The sequence below is a fragment of the Lathyrus oleraceus genome, chromosome 7 (genome assembly GCF_024323335.1).
Source record: "Lathyrus oleraceus cultivar Zhongwan6 chromosome 7, CAAS_Psat_ZW6_1.0, whole genome shotgun sequence".
NCBI classification, from domain to species: Eukaryota; Viridiplantae; Streptophyta; class Magnoliopsida; order Fabales; family Fabaceae; genus Lathyrus; species Lathyrus oleraceus.
The window spans coordinates 345,923,280-345,939,160 of NC_066585.1; the positions used below are offsets into that span (position 1 = coordinate 345,923,280).

General features: G+C 36.2%; 1 protein-coding gene across 1 annotated transcript; it reads right to left on the minus strand.

The window, feature by feature from the left end:
- Nucleotides 1-12,648: 12,648 nt before the first annotated feature.
- Nucleotides 12,649-14,401, minus strand: LOC127103757 (uncharacterized). Its single transcript, XM_051040991.1, has 3 exons — nucleotides 14,231-14,401; nucleotides 13,312-13,998; nucleotides 12,649-13,212 (listed from the first exon to the last, which is right to left on the minus strand). The coding sequence occupies exons 1-3, from the start codon at nucleotides 14,399-14,401 to the stop codon at nucleotides 12,649-12,651; spliced, it is 1,422 nt and encodes a 473-aa protein (XP_050896948.1).
- Between the last annotated feature and the right edge of the window lie 1,480 nt (nucleotides 14,402-15,881).

Below are 15,881 nucleotides of genomic sequence, written 5' to 3' on the forward strand. Positions count from 1 at the left end.
GAGATTTTAACCTGATAGCTGAAACTAGGCATTGATCCTAAATACAGCGAGAGCGTTTTATGATTAATTAGACTTTACCTATATTCAAAAAGTACTTTTAAATTCAAAATGAGACCGCGAGAGCCAAGCATTCTAGTTTAGGAGTATGGTCGAAGTCAATAAAACGAGAGTGTGAGGCTAAGTCCTTTCTATAAATAATTTCTACTGAAGAATATTTTAACCTATAAGATTACACCAACTATCTATCGAATCCCAGAGGTTTGATGTATTACATACAGATATCCCCTATATCTTATATCTTTGTCTCTATTCTATTTTATAGTAATTTCTCTTCATCCCTCCAATCTTAGAACAACCATTCGCCTTAGATTTACATAGTAACCTCAGACCACGATACGATCGAGTATTAGTCCTTGTGGGTTCGATAATCTTTAAAACTATGTGATAGGACTGTGCACTTGCAGTCACAATTCATATAGACTTACCAGAGTCGCGATCAAACTCTTGCATTCATTAGCACGATGACCCATCATGTCGCATCCGCGAAAAACAACCGGCGGGCTGAAACAAAAACACAACACAGAGCCGCCACTGCGCGTTATTTATCCCAAACTAGGGAAAGGAAACGCTCAGAGAAACCTGGAAAAAGCATGGTCTCGCGACCAAAGAGAAAGGGTAAGGGAGTCGGTTACGCAAGGGGAAGGTATTAGCACCCCTCACGTCCGTCGTACTCGACGGGATCCACGCTCTAAGAAAAGAAAAGGTTGCTAAAACACCACACACACACGCACCGAAGACAACACAGGTGGGGTTAAGAGGAAGAGAGCTCGATAGGACGTCGCATCCTATGCCTACGTATCTCGTCTGGAACGAGAATCAGAGCTGCCATAGTTCGGCTCACGCACGCCAAACAAGACACACACACCCACAGGCAAACCTGGAACCCGACAACCACTCGATGGAATTACGTCAGCTTCTGAACCAAACAAACACAATCTGGATACGGACAGCCAATCGCTGGGCTTACATCCATATCCTAACACACAAGAAGATAACAAGTAAACACACACAAAAAAGAAAAAAAATGCCCGGAGAGACCTCGCACGGTCTCCTGCCTACATACCTCGTCTGGAACGAGGATCAGGGCGATGTAGTTCCCCTGAAAGGGAAAGAAATTCTAGCCAGAAACCAAGGGAAGACACACTACCAGGGAGCTGTACTCGAGCCTAGTGTTGTCATGCATCATTGCCCTATGTTGTGGTTTCTACCTACTTGCGCAACAGCAAGCTAATCCTATCCAGGAAGAAAGCAAGCATGCAAGCATCAATCACAATAAAACAAATATTTCACATAGCACACACTATATCCAGTCAAGTGAGGCTCAAACAAGGGTGGACTGCCGAGGCAAGTCATCTGTACAAGGTAGAGTTAGCTCTTAACCTTGCCATTGAGGGGCTAAGGTGAAGCTGATGAAAGGTGAGTGAAGATTAGACTTCACAGCTCTTATCCCTGTCCAGGGAGAGCTTCAGACAAAGGAGCGTGGGTCCAGAATGGAGGGACCCTTCTACGCTCAAGACTCTGACACAACTGTACAAAGTACAAGATCTTGGGTTAGTGTCCCAATGCATCAACACAGTGGTGTGAGCAGAGGGACGACTCAACAGAATATCGGGGGATAGATTGCATATCCCTTGGGTTCCGCCAATTGCCTCATAGAGGTCTTTACCTGCTTGGCACAAAAGTAAACAATCACAGACATCGCCTCTTAAGGAGGACTTCAGACAGTTGCCTGGCTAAATAACAAGCCAGGTCTTCCAGACTACATGAAGACAAGAGAGTCTACCTCAACTGGTTTAAAAAACCAAGCAGCAGCAAGCAAGTTCTTAAAGAGCTGTAAGCGACTAAATGTACCTGAAATCAATCAAGTATCATCAGTACTCAGACAAACCAACAATAAACAGCAAAAGTCAATCTATACAGACAACACAAGTTAATGCACATAAGTGCAAGCCATGAGCTCAAGCTCAAGCATCAAACCTACAACACAAAGCCAATGTTAGTTTACAACATCAAACAATCTCAATTTACAACTTGCACTTTTTCCCTTAAGCCTTTTGCATTTCAACCTGAAAATCCACACCAAATGTGAGAAACTAGACCACTAGGCCAAGCCTAGGGTCCAAAGGGGATAAAAAAATCAAAACAGCAAGTGCAAACCAACCAAAATCACAGTCAAACAAATTAAAAGCAAATGCAATTGGTCCCATGCTCATATCAATCACCATTATCATTTCATGCACAATTTAACATCAATCATGCAATTTGCAACTTCAAAAGTCCAAACAGAACTATCTCAATCAAAAGCATACCAAAACAATTCAATTAATTCCACAAAACTTCACACCTAAACAGGACACATTCAAGGTATAGCATGTCAATTTTCAGCTCAATTGGACAAAAGAAAGTAGGTCAATGAAAATCAAGAAGTCCAGACACATTTATACAAGCCAATTCAAGGCATCCAAACAAGCATCATCTTCCATAAATCATAAAACAGTGAAAACATATTAGAAATGAATGGGACTAAAGCCAAACTACATCTAAACATGTCATGAATCACTCCATCAAATTTCACATTCATATGATATGGTATGAGCATTTCACAAGACTTGGAAGACAAACACTCAAACAAAGCCCTAAAAATGCTAAACAGCAATCAAAAATCTCAATTAAATGGAAAATGAATCAACAGTTCGTACAAAAAATCATGGTGAAACTAGACATATACAAGACACAGCATGCAAAATTTGAGATCAATTGGAAAAGCATAGGCATGTCAAATAAATTCATGAAATTGACCTAACCTAGTGTGACACAAATTGTCACACTCAACTTGCACACATCATATCTACCAAACCAGGGATCCAAAATTCACAAACTATACATCAAAATAACCAGCAAGGAGTCAAGAATTAGCATGTGAAATTTCATTCAATTTGGATAATGTATGAGTATTTCATGAAGGTTATGGTGAAACATACACAAAATGCACACAAGTCAAAGATCAATAGGCAAAGTCAAAAATTCTCCAAGCACAACTTGAGTTATCATACCTATAAAAAACTAGAGAAAATTATGAATCTAACAAAAAAACTCCCACTAAATTTGTATTAATATTGGATTTTTTATGATTTTTGTAAGTTTGTTAAATTATGAAATAATTATTTAAAGTGAATTATTAAATGAATTAAGGCTGAATGGCAACTTCGTAATTCTCCTATCCAAGGCCAAAAACGCACATGCTCATTAATTCGGTGGCGTGACGTGAGTGGTTAGATTTGGCGCTAAACAGAAATTCAAATTGGCATGGCAGTACAGTGGATCAAACGATGAGTTTTTTCCAGAAATTTGATGTTCTTCCCCGTGTTCATGTTCTTCACTTCCAAAATTCGGTTACGCTCAAATCTCAACCAAAATTCACAAACGATATATGGATGGAAAGGTCTAAGCACGTACAACACGAATATCACTATGAAATCATCCAGAAATTCATGTACAGCAAGAATCGAACGAAATAAGTTTGCTCATCAAAGGTTTAAATCCAGATTTCTCATCCAATACTTAATCAAATCAAAAACTAAACACATCATGATGTTCTACATTCAAAGACCTTCCAAATGCATATCATAATTTACACAACGGTGAGTTTCGAATTTTGGTACCTTGGAGATGGCAGCTATGGATTTGTGTGTGTTTGGCTCCAATTATCCAAAACAGATGCGTGTCAAGGTATAGGAAGGTGAATGGAGTGATCAACCAAGCTCAATGTTGCTTCAATTGGAAGAAATCTCAAAATGCCATTGTCGAGCTTTCTTACAACAGTGGAGATTCTTGATGCTATTGCCACGAGCTTGCCAAAACAGATGGAGATCAAGGCTTGTGAAGAACGAATCAAAAAGAATTATGCCATTTGATGAAGAAATGGTGGAGAAATCTTGAAAAATGTTGATGAAGTTTTTGAGAGAATTTGGAAAATGGAGGGAAAGTTAGTTAGAGATCTTGAGAATTGCAATTGTGATTAACATTCTGTTATGATTAGCATCTTATACTTCACCTTAATCACTCTCTTAATCCAAATTTAGCAAAAATGAGTTTAATTAGTGTAATGTGAAACTTAAGTGCAAGTCCAAAAATGCCCTTGCCAAATATTACACCATGACAGCTCATGACATCTCAAACATCTTCTAAATGTCATTTGGAGTGTGTTGCAAAAATCCTCATTCCAAAATTCCATGTATTTCTCAACTTGGACCATTTTGCCCTTGGATTTTAATTGTTGCACTTGAAAATTGACCTTTTGCATTGACCATTTTTGATGAATTTTGATTATGCACCATGAAAGTACATGTGAAATGGAGTTTGCTCATAAAAATATCATCCATTTTGGACATTCCATGTGAAAGTTATGCCACTTTGATTATAGGCATTTTTGGAAAATGAATGGACCATAACTTGCCAACCACACATGGGAATTTCAAGTTCTTGGACTTTTTGGAAAGGTGAGACCAAGATCTACAACTTTCATGTTGAACAAAGTTTCATTTGAAGCTTCTTTGGACATGTAATTTTGTGGTGAAAAACTTTCCATTTTTGGAAACTTCCATTACAAGTCACTTTCTATTTTTGGCAATTTTTGTCCTGACTTTATTTTCTTCATTCTTGAGCTTTGACATGTCAAATGAAACTTGTTTCAACATGAATGAAGTGTATCCAACTCTCTCCTACCTCCAAATCCATAAAATCAAGCACAGTTGACCACAGTTGACTTTTTCAACTGATAGATGAATTTGGCGATGCATTGATCAATCTGAACCCCAATCTTCTGATGAAATGGCTCAAGGATGAAACCCTAGCCTCAATAAGCTCAATACAATCACACTATGATCCCCATATCCATTATAGACCCCATCTCCATGCCATGCCCTGATTGGCCCAATGCAGATGATTAGGGTTGACCAGTGGTCAAAACCCTAATCCCAAGGTATATTGATCAAACACTTGAATCTTGGATGATATCAAAACCCTGACAATGATGATGTATCACCTCAACCAAGATGTAGCTCAATCTCCTTGAGAATCAAAACCCTAATTTGAACCACCACCCTCAGACAGTTAGTGATCCAGTCCAATGAAACCCTAGCTTGCACCATGACCTCTCCATCTTCTGATCAAGACTTGGAAGGATGACTTGCACAATGTAACCACATGATATGCAATATGCAATGCCTAATGACCTAAAAATAATATGCAATATGCTCAGCTAGTCCCAAGAGAGGAGGGAAAATTTTGAGGTGTTACACATCCTTCCATAACTAATACATCTAACAGAGGCATGAGTGCCTCCCCCACTTATCTCTTTCCCACCTAAAGCCTTCGACATCCCTTTATCAACTGGAGTCTCATAAGGCTTTCCATGATTTTGATTTCCATTTTTCTTCTCACTAATAATCTTATAGTTAACTGATCTAGCACAACTATCTTCGTCGTAGATCCTATGAAGGTGAGAAAAACACAAGAAGGGGGGAGGTTGAATTGTATTGGGTTTTCTCCTCTAAACTTTTTCTTATTTTGCTTCTGATAGATCTCAATTAGATTTTCAACACTTATTTAAGAGTCTGATTCAGAAATAATGGGTTTGTTTCTAAAAGTCCTTGTTAGATTCTGAACCAGAATCTGACTCACAATTGCAAAGATGATAGCAATGGAAAGATAAGATCAAAAAACATGAAAGTAAAAGTAAAGACACACGACATTTATTATGGCTCCTCTCACAACTTGAGAGTAGTCCAGTCCCCCTACACTTCCAATGGATTTCCACTATAACCAAATCTGATTACAAATGCTCAAGCACAAAGCAAGAAACTTTCAATGCTCAAACCCTTAAGTAAGAGACTTTAATACTTAAACCCTCAAGTAAGATACTTTTATGCTCAAGCACACAAGCAAAAGACTTCCAATGCTCAAACCCTCAAGTAAGATAATTCTATGTTCAAGCACACAAACAAGAGACTTAAAATGTGAAAACCCTAAGTAAGAGACTTATATGCTCAAGCATACAAGCAAGAGACTTCAAATGCTCAAGCACTAAAGCAAGAGAATTATGACTCTATAACAAGTTGTTAAGATATTGGGTAAAAACTACACTTGATATATAATTAGAGGTGAAGATAGAATACAACTTATTAAGAATCTTAAGAATTTAAGAACTTCTAAAATGTACAGTTGGTAAGATATTCTAAGTCTAGCTAATTTAACAGAGTAAATTCTCTTTGAATTGTCAAGGTTCGGAGTCTTGTATTATAGTGTATTAGTCTTCTTCTTGAACTCCATTTTCTACTTATATATAGAGAAGGAAAATATATGTTGGAAGACTTTCACCAGATATTATGGATAACCTTTGTACTTGATTAGACACATCAAGAAAGCACTTTTCTGTAAGAAGAATTATACATCGAAGCTCAGACAAAAATGAAGAGACTTTTCCTTAAGTCCTCACATGAATAAAATATCTCTGAGTCTGTTAAAGTTTCCTAGACTAAAGAAATTAGACAACCTTCAAATTCTGGAGCCCAGGTTCTAATCCTTCAGAGGTTAACTTTCTTTAGACTTTACTCTTCAGAGGTTGATCTCTTCAGAGTTTGCTTCTTGGCTTCTAAAGCTTCAGAGTATGCATCACGAGAGGCTAAATTTCTTCAGATATTAACTTCTTCAAAGTCTGGATCTTCCATCAGAGCCAAAGTCTTTAGCAGTGATCTTCCGAGCCAGAGTATGAAATTCAGATTTAGAATCTTCAAGCTTCTCTTCATTTGTTCTTATACTTATAATCCTGCATACTTGAACAGATGTTACAATAGCCATTTGTTATTTTAAATACTTTGTTAGCATCAAAACCTAAGGGATATGGTATCGACCAATTTTTTTCCATCATCCTACACTTATTACCAACACACAAAACTGACGAATCTCTTGATACATGATGAATTGCTTGATCTCTTGACACAAGCCACTTTCAAACTTGATACACTTGGAACCCTTAGCTCCTACCCCATTATAATGCAGACATAATCTATACAACTCCTTAAACTTCAGAGCATAATCAACAACCTTCATGTTTCCTCGTTTCAACTAAAGGATGACAAACTCCCTTTAAACCCTGAAGACAACTCCCCCTTTTTGATGATGACAAACATAAGTATTTAATAACAATGGTTGTTGATTTAGTTAGCATGTTGACTTCAGGGTCTGAGGTTTATAAGCCCCCCATCCCCCCTGAGTTGGATAGTATAGAGGGTGAGGTTTGTAAGCTCCTCATAAGTCCTATCTAGTTTAATTAAATTCCTTTTAAGGCACGCCATTATTAACTTCATAAACTAATTAAGCAACAGTAAGAATAGTCATCAGATTCAGATGCTTAGGGGTGCTTAAATACCCATTATCTTTCTCCCAATTTCTTCATCAATAAAAAATATATGAAAAAGAAAGAAAAGATACTGAAGAAAAGATTTCATTAATCAAAAAATAGATTCAAAGCAGATGTTCAGAAAAGATAAAACACAAGGTGACTAAATCCTATAGCCTAAGGTTTTTGCTTCAAGAGCTCCAAAATTACTTTTAGATAAGCACCCATGTCATCTTATCTAGAAATCATAGTCTTCATATGAGCATCCATCTCCCTTTGCTTAGAGCCATGACTTCCTGAGTATTGGCAACAGAAGCCAGCTTTGCTTTTAAATGCTCTTGCCTCTGACTGGAAGAAGTAACCGATTCTAAGGATATGTACTTTAGACCTTGTAGAACTGATACCATAAAAGTTATGAGAGTATCCCATTTTGCAGCATAAGTTATTGTGTTAGAAGTTGTAATTCTCCCAATAACAAGATTTCACATTCTACTAAAAAGAACAGTTTTGTATTATTCTATTTGGGCTAGGATATATAGTAGATGAGATGTAATGTCTATTTGTATGAGAGGTGAGGGAATGTATATGTGTACTGTGCCAGATTCTGACACATCATCTATTCTTTTAGGAGAAGAGTGATAGTTAGATGGTTGGTTTTCTTAAACAATTTGGTTTAAGATATTTTCTGGTGGAGGTTGATCAAAGGAGACTTTTTTAGCTTCAATCTGAAGCTCAGATGCTATTTGAACTTTATATTGAGCATGTGCAAGATTTGATTCAAGATAAGGTTGAGGTTGGGGTTCAGATGAAGGTTCAAGTTGGGTTTGGATAACATTTCCAACTTTAGTTTGAACTGATAAGTTATTTTTTCCATTATTTTTTTCGAAAAAACATGTTTGGTCATTTGGTAGGTTTTCTATGGTGGAGATTTTAAGAGGGATAACTTGGGCGAGTGTGCATATAGAGGTTTGAGAGCAATATCATCAAGGTCAGAGTCTGAGTTTGAGCTTGAACTTGATCCAACCTTACCACTGGAGACCTCTATAGGGGGTCCAAATATGGTTTTTATAGGTTGAGGTTGTTCAGACTTAAAATTTCATGGCAGTTGTCTCTGATCATCATAGGTTTCACTAGTTGGATGTTCATAATCAATTGGATTAAGGTATTCTCTAGAATCTGAAGGAGGGGTGTAGGGTTAGGGGAATCCATCACAAGTTCTGAATGTTGACCCATGTTATGAGTAGGTGATCAAGTGTGTTATGAGATTGTTTGAGGGAAGGTGTTAGTGATATATAGTTTAAAATGGAAGAATAAAAAAGTCCTCGGAGATAAAATTCAGTTTCTTACCTGTAATATTTGTTTCTTCAGCATATGTACCAACTTGCTCATTTTCAACAATAGCTTCAGAAGCAAGAATAGTAGCTACTTCTGGTACTACTTCTTATGGCACAAGAGAAACTTCAGCTTCAAAAGTACATTCAATATTCTTCAAAGCAATTATTGCTTCAGTAACATGAACTTCAACTGTCTTCAGAATATCTTCTATAACATCATCTTCTTCCACTTAAGCTTCAGGAGTTGTAGGTTGATCCTTTGCTTTTTCCAACAAAACAGAGATAATCAATTGTGATCCTCTATGAATGAATCCCTCTACAACCTTCTGTGATTCAACTTCCACATCCTTTGTCTTCCTCACAAAAGGTACCTCAATTTCCTCTTCTTCCTTTTCCTCTGCAATATTAGAAGGTAGAGTCATATTTCTCAATCTCTTCTTCTTCACAGGTGCAGCAGTGGAGACAGAAGAAGATGTCTTCTGAAGAGTTTTTCCAATTCCTCCACTCCTTGTCTTAGTGGGCATCAAGACAGTGGAAGAGGCTACCTCTTCAACCTCTTTCTGGATCTCTTTTTGTTATACAACCTTCTTCTTAGGAGGCTTCTGAACTATTTTTTGAGCATCAGAAGCAACCTGTTTTCTTTTTCTATAAGGTTTGTACATGTCATCTTGTTCATCTGGAATGTCCTCATAAGTCATAGCAACACCAATATGTATTCTTGCCATCTTGATGAATTCCTTAATTACATATGGATTATCATGCTTGGTAATTATTGGAAAGTCTTCAAGATATGAAGACTTTGCACTTTTGACTTTGAGTGGTACTTCTGATATCACTACTTTATCCTTCTTCAGAAGCTTCATATTAGCCAAGACTAAAGCTGAGAGAATATTTCCATGAGTTTCTTCCAGATCATCATGAGCATAAGTAGCTCTCAAAGTGTCAATCAGACAACCATGACGAAATAACTCATAAAAGAGTATAAAATAAGGCACATTCCTCTTTTTATGCTTCATACTCTACTTTATAGCTTCACACATATGATGAAAGATATAGCTAGGTAGATTAATTTTCTCCTCATTGACCAAATACTAGATGAAATGTTTATGATCCCAAGAGATTTGATTAGTATTACCTTCTCTAGGAATCAGACACCCAATAAGGATCTTGAACAAAAGTTTGTAAGGAGTCTTCATGTTCTTCAATTTTCCAAAGTCCTCAGAATACTCAAACAAAATGGTTTTAATGACTTTGGCTTCTAGACAACTTTCTTTGGTGTTCAGAGTGCACCTTCCTACAGTTGATACACCAAGAAGATTATAAATCATTTTCTGATTGATGGTGACATCAATTACCATCACATCATATCTTATTTCAACTTCCTTGAACTCTTTAAATCCTATATCTTTTCTATTATTCCTTTTCAAAGAACCAATTCCCCCACACTTGAACTTTTGCATTCCGGGCAAAATTACAATTTCAAAACAAAAGGAAAGAAAACAGAGCATGCACTTCCAAAAGTTTTCAAGATACAAGGTATAAGCATAATTCTAAGTCTAAGCTTCAAGAATATGGTGTTAGTAAGCAACTTTTTGTGACATTCAAAGAATATAGAAAAATAGATTACCAAAAAGTACATCAACAACAATGAGATCCTCACAGGATATAATTCACTCAACTCTCAAGTGTTTAGATTAACTGTTTACACTCAAAGCACAACATGAAAATTAGTACTACCATAAGCTTGAAAGGACTCTAACATCCACAGTTGGAATACATGCACACAAAGATCCAAAGGACTTTTATTTAGTTGTAACGTGGCTAAGGTAAGGGTGAGATAAATCCTAAGGGGTACTAGGCTAAAATTCAAAGAGATAAAAGAGACTTGAAAGCAACTGCGGGAGTTGAATTTACAAAATATTTCATTCACTTCAACAACTCTATATTAACTGTTTTCTTTCATATTTTTTTCTCCTTTCTCTTTTTTCTTCTTCTTTTTTTCTTCTTCATAAGGAGTATGTATTGACATGTATACATCCTTCTATTTTTTTTCATTTTTTTTTTCGTTTCTATTTTCTTTTTCTATTTTTCTTTTATTTTTCTACCAACTTCTGAAATATTATAAACATAATTATTCAACCCCACACAACTTCAAACAAGACTCTTTCAACCCTTTGAATAGGGTGATAACATTGTTTTTCACTTCTCGGCTTGTAATGAGTTTTAAACAAAAAAAAAAGGATAATAGGCTCAAGGGGGTTTCAAACAAGGTATGATATTATTTCAGGGTTGGCTTTTTGGATAACTGGCTAAAAAATAAAAAACAAAATTGTCTTTATCATATCAGTGTGCACAAGTAAACAACAGCATCAACAAGAGTCAATTCAAGTTCTAGAGACTAACAGACATGAGTGAACCACACAAGAAAGAAAGAGATGGATTTTTGTATGTTATCCATATAAGGCTCAAAATCTCACAAGGTTAATTGATTTACCACAAATGATGTACAATTTAGAGTTTAGTCATTCCTATCATACTAAAAATGCACAACAAATTTTTCACATCACACCACAAGACTTTAGTCAAGAGAACTAAGAAAAATACTCATAATTGTAACTCAAAAATCAAAAGAAAAAACATGCAATTTTTTTTAAGAAAGCAAACCAAAACCAAAACAGAGAAAAAACAAAGAAAACAAAATAAATAAATGGTTCCCTCCCCCACACTTAAAACATACATTGTCCTCAATGAAAGAGCATAAATATAAAATAAGAGTGAGAGAAAGGAAAGAACACACCCGAAGAGTCAAGGCGGATAAGTGATTGCATAAGCAGCCTTTCCCAAAGAGAGCTCTTCTACAGTCTTTTCTTCCAAAGTCGGGTTCTCATGGAGTAGCTTTGGTAGTGTCCATTGACCTTGAAATTTTGATTAGTGCATTTGCCTTGTATTCCAGGATCAAAAAAGTATCTTCGATAAGTAAAAGTGTTGAATGAGCACGTGAAAGTGATCTCTTTTTTCACAACATCAAGCATTAAAGGATTACGGGGCTGCCTCACTACTTTTGTTTCATCTTTAAGTGAGATCCTATGCATACATATGAATGAGCTAATATCACAATTGTCATCCAAGGTCCATCCAATTCCCTTCTTATATTTCTGCTTAAGTTGAAGCTTTGATGAATAATATGAATCCTCGGGAAGTGGTTTAGGCTCTAAAGAATGTGGTTGTTCAATGGATGGTATGTTTGGGGCAACCGGAATGTCAAGAGCTTCAACCACATAAACAACTTTGTTTATACTATCACCCTGCAAGGCAACATCAATCTCAGCACAAACAACATAAAGGTTAGTGTCAGTACAATCATCACATGAATAAACATCATCAAACCCATATAGAGATGGAAAATCAAATGAAAACAATTCAGAAAAAGTGTCATCAACCAACTCAGAGATCAATTCAATATGAAAAACAGAATGCTCCTCCAAGGGATGTTTCATGGCATCGAAAATGTTAAATTTTGCGATAATGTCACCAAATTCCATGGACATGGTTCCATTGTCGACATCAATTTTTGTTTTCGCCGTTTTCATGAGCGGTCTGCCTAAAATGATGGGCGACCTGCTTGAATTTGTTTCTCCATACATGTCCAAAATGTAGAAATCTGCAGGAAAAATCAAGTCATTAACTTGAACAAGCACATCTTCCACTACTCCAATAGGGCGAGCGTTACTTCTGTTCGCTAGTTGAATGATTAAACATGTATGTTGTAAAGGACCAAGATCAAGGTTATTATAAACAGAAGTAGGCATAACATTAATGCCTTCTCCCAAATCAAGCATGCAATTTTCGAATTTACTATCCCCAATGGTACATGGAATAACAAAAGTTCCTATCCTTGCACTTTTGGGGTATGGCCTGATTGAGGGATGAAACAATAGCTTTTTCAGGTGAATGTTTAGGCTGGATAAGGGCTAAAATGTTTCGTCCCAAATTTACTCTCTCATTGCCCTTCAACCTTTTCTTACTTGTGCACAAGTCATTTAGAAATTTTGCATACTTTGGAACCTGCTTAATAACATCAAGAAGCAGAATGTTTACCACCACTTTTCTGAACACATCTAAAATCTCTCTCTCCTTGTCTCCATCATCAGTCCTTTTATTTTTCAGTATTCTATATGGGAATGGAACTGGTGGCACATACTCCTTCTCTTTTTCTTTTTCAGTTTCTACCACAACAGAGAGTTCAGTTTCTATCACAACGGAAGAAGGTTCAGGTGTTACCTCAAGATTTTTTTTATTTTTTTCTTGGGATGGTTCTGTTACCTTCTCGGATCTCAAGGAAATTGCACTCACATTAGCATTAGGGCCTTTTGGATTCACAACTATTTGGGCAAGAAGTTGGTTTGATCCTTGGGCTTGCTGCATGACATTCATTGAAGTGGCAATCTGTCCAATCTGTGTCTGCAAAGTCTGAATACTGGAATCTGTTTGTTGCTGAAATTGGAGATTGTTAACAACCATTTGTTTGACAAGATCCTCCAATGAAGGTCTAAAAGGTGCATAGGTGGAGACTTGTGGAGTGGTTTGTGGTTGTGGCAGGGGTATGACTAATTGTTGTTGGGTGGGCTGTTGGTTTCCATATCGAAGGTTTGGATGTTTCCTCCAATTGGGATGATATTTGTTGATGGACAAGTCAGGAATGTTGTACCCTCTCTGATTGTTGCTTTGGTTGAAAAAGTTAGCTGCATATGCTTGAGGCAACTGAGTGACTGAATCATCTTGAAGAATAGGACATGTGTTAGTTGGATGTTCAATAGAAGTACAAATACCACACAACTTTGTTGTTTGAGGTTTACCCACTGTCATTTGTTTCACTAAAGAAGTAATCTCTTCAATTCTGGTTTCTAAAGCCTTGTTGGAAGAGGAAACATGAATGTCATTCACACCTTTTGTTTGGACCATATAATTATTTCTGGTTGTGAATTGTTGGGAGTTGAGTGACATGTTCTCAATCAGGGCTTTAGCAATAACTGGAGTTTTATCGACAAATGCTCCACCACTAGCAGCATCAAGAATGTTTCTATCCATTGGTAACAATCCCTCATAGAAATACTGAATAAGTAGTTGTTCGCTAATTTGATGTTGAGGGCAACTGGATAGTAATTGTTTGAATCTCTCCCAATACTCAGCCAATGACTCATTTTCCTGTCTAATACAACATACATATTTTCGGATTGATGCAGCCCTGGAAGGCAGGAAAGTATCTTTCTAGGAAGACTCTCTTCAAATCATTCCAAGTCGTGACAGAATTCGACTTAAGATAATATAACCAATCCTTGGCAGCACCCTATAGTGAAAACGGGAAGGCTCTCAGCTTGATGTGATCTTCGGTGATTCCTTCAGGTCTCAATGGTGTAGAGCAAACAATCTGAAATACCTTAAGATGCTTATGTGGATCCTCACCTGCAAGACCACTAAACCTTGACAACAGGTGTATTAAACCAGATTTCAACTCAAAAGGAACAGTAACATGAACATATTCAATACATAAACCATTGTAATTCATATCAGGAGCAACATGTTCTCTCATAGTTCTTTGGTCAGCCATATTAAACTCAATAGAAAAAATCAACAAACAATGAGAAAACACATAAATAATTCAGCAATGCAGCAACAAATAGGAAAATACCGACAATGTCCCTATTAAGAACAAACAATTAAAATACGAAAAAAACAATTAAAATAAAATACAAAAAATACAAAAACACGAAAATTAATCTAATAACGTCAATTAAGAATTTTGAGAATTTTTTGAAACTACCAAAACAGAAAATAAATCATAAAAAATAGAAAAATAGGGAATTTCGATTTTTTAGGGTGGCGTCCATTATTTAGTTTCTAAATTGAGGCTTCCGAACCTTGATTTTTTCCTAATAAATCGACAATCGACAAATAATCAGAATAATCTGAGACGATTTTCTTAAAAACAGAATTTTTTTCCTAAACCGCAAAAAGACTCGAAGGCAAGAAAGTTAAGGCAAAAAAATGCTAAAAAAAACAAAAAAAAACACACATATGACTATAATAATGGTTAAAATCTACAAGAGTCCTCGGAAATGGCGCCAATTAGATCCGCTGTCGCACACGGGTCAAAAACGAGTAATAAAATATAGTAAACGGGAAGCGACACCTCGAGTATAGTATCGCAAGGATTCTTGTATTATTCTTAACCTAATGAAATAGATTTAAGGGGAGATTATGTTTAGTAGTCGATTTAGAAAACAAAGCAAAAAAGTGATTAAAATAAGCGATTATAAAATAAGTCAATCTACTATTTCCGGTTTTCGACTAATCATTGGTTTTTACCTACCAATTCCCTAAGCGGCTTCGATCTCTATTCGATTCAAAGTCGATTGACAAGCGCAATAGATATATGACAGATTTATATTCCTATATTCCGAATTAAGCAAACGGATAAATACAATCGTGAATTAAGCAAACACGATTTACAAACGCAATTTAACGACAAAGCGACGAAAACAGCGATTAATAGTTAGAAATGCAATCATACGAATTTAATGAAAACCATTCCATAAAATACAGATTAAGCAAATGAAATTTCATAGAATAGAATTGAAAGAGAACGAAATTAAATTGATAGAATAAAAACCTCAAAGCCTTGGAAATTCGGTTACAGCAGATTGACTCTAGGAGATTAATTCCTCTTCATGATCGCACAAAAGCAAAAAGTTATCGTGAATAATGTGTATTTGCTATAGTACCACGACTTCCCTTTTAAACAGAATAAGGGTTTCACTTATAATTCAAACTGGGCCGGAAAACCTAAATTCGGCTCAACAAATGGCCCAAAAGAAAATATTTCCTAAAGTACGAAACTTCAACGAATTATTTGAGACGTCTGCACACCGAATCAGATTTTGTCTTCAACATAAAAGTTGTAGCTATTTCTCTTATCTTTCCAACGTATATTAGAAAGCGTTAATCCGACTTCTATAGCTCAAGTTATGATCTGCATAGTGACAAGGTATCAAATAATTGTTTAAACTGAAAATAGCAAACGAAAATAG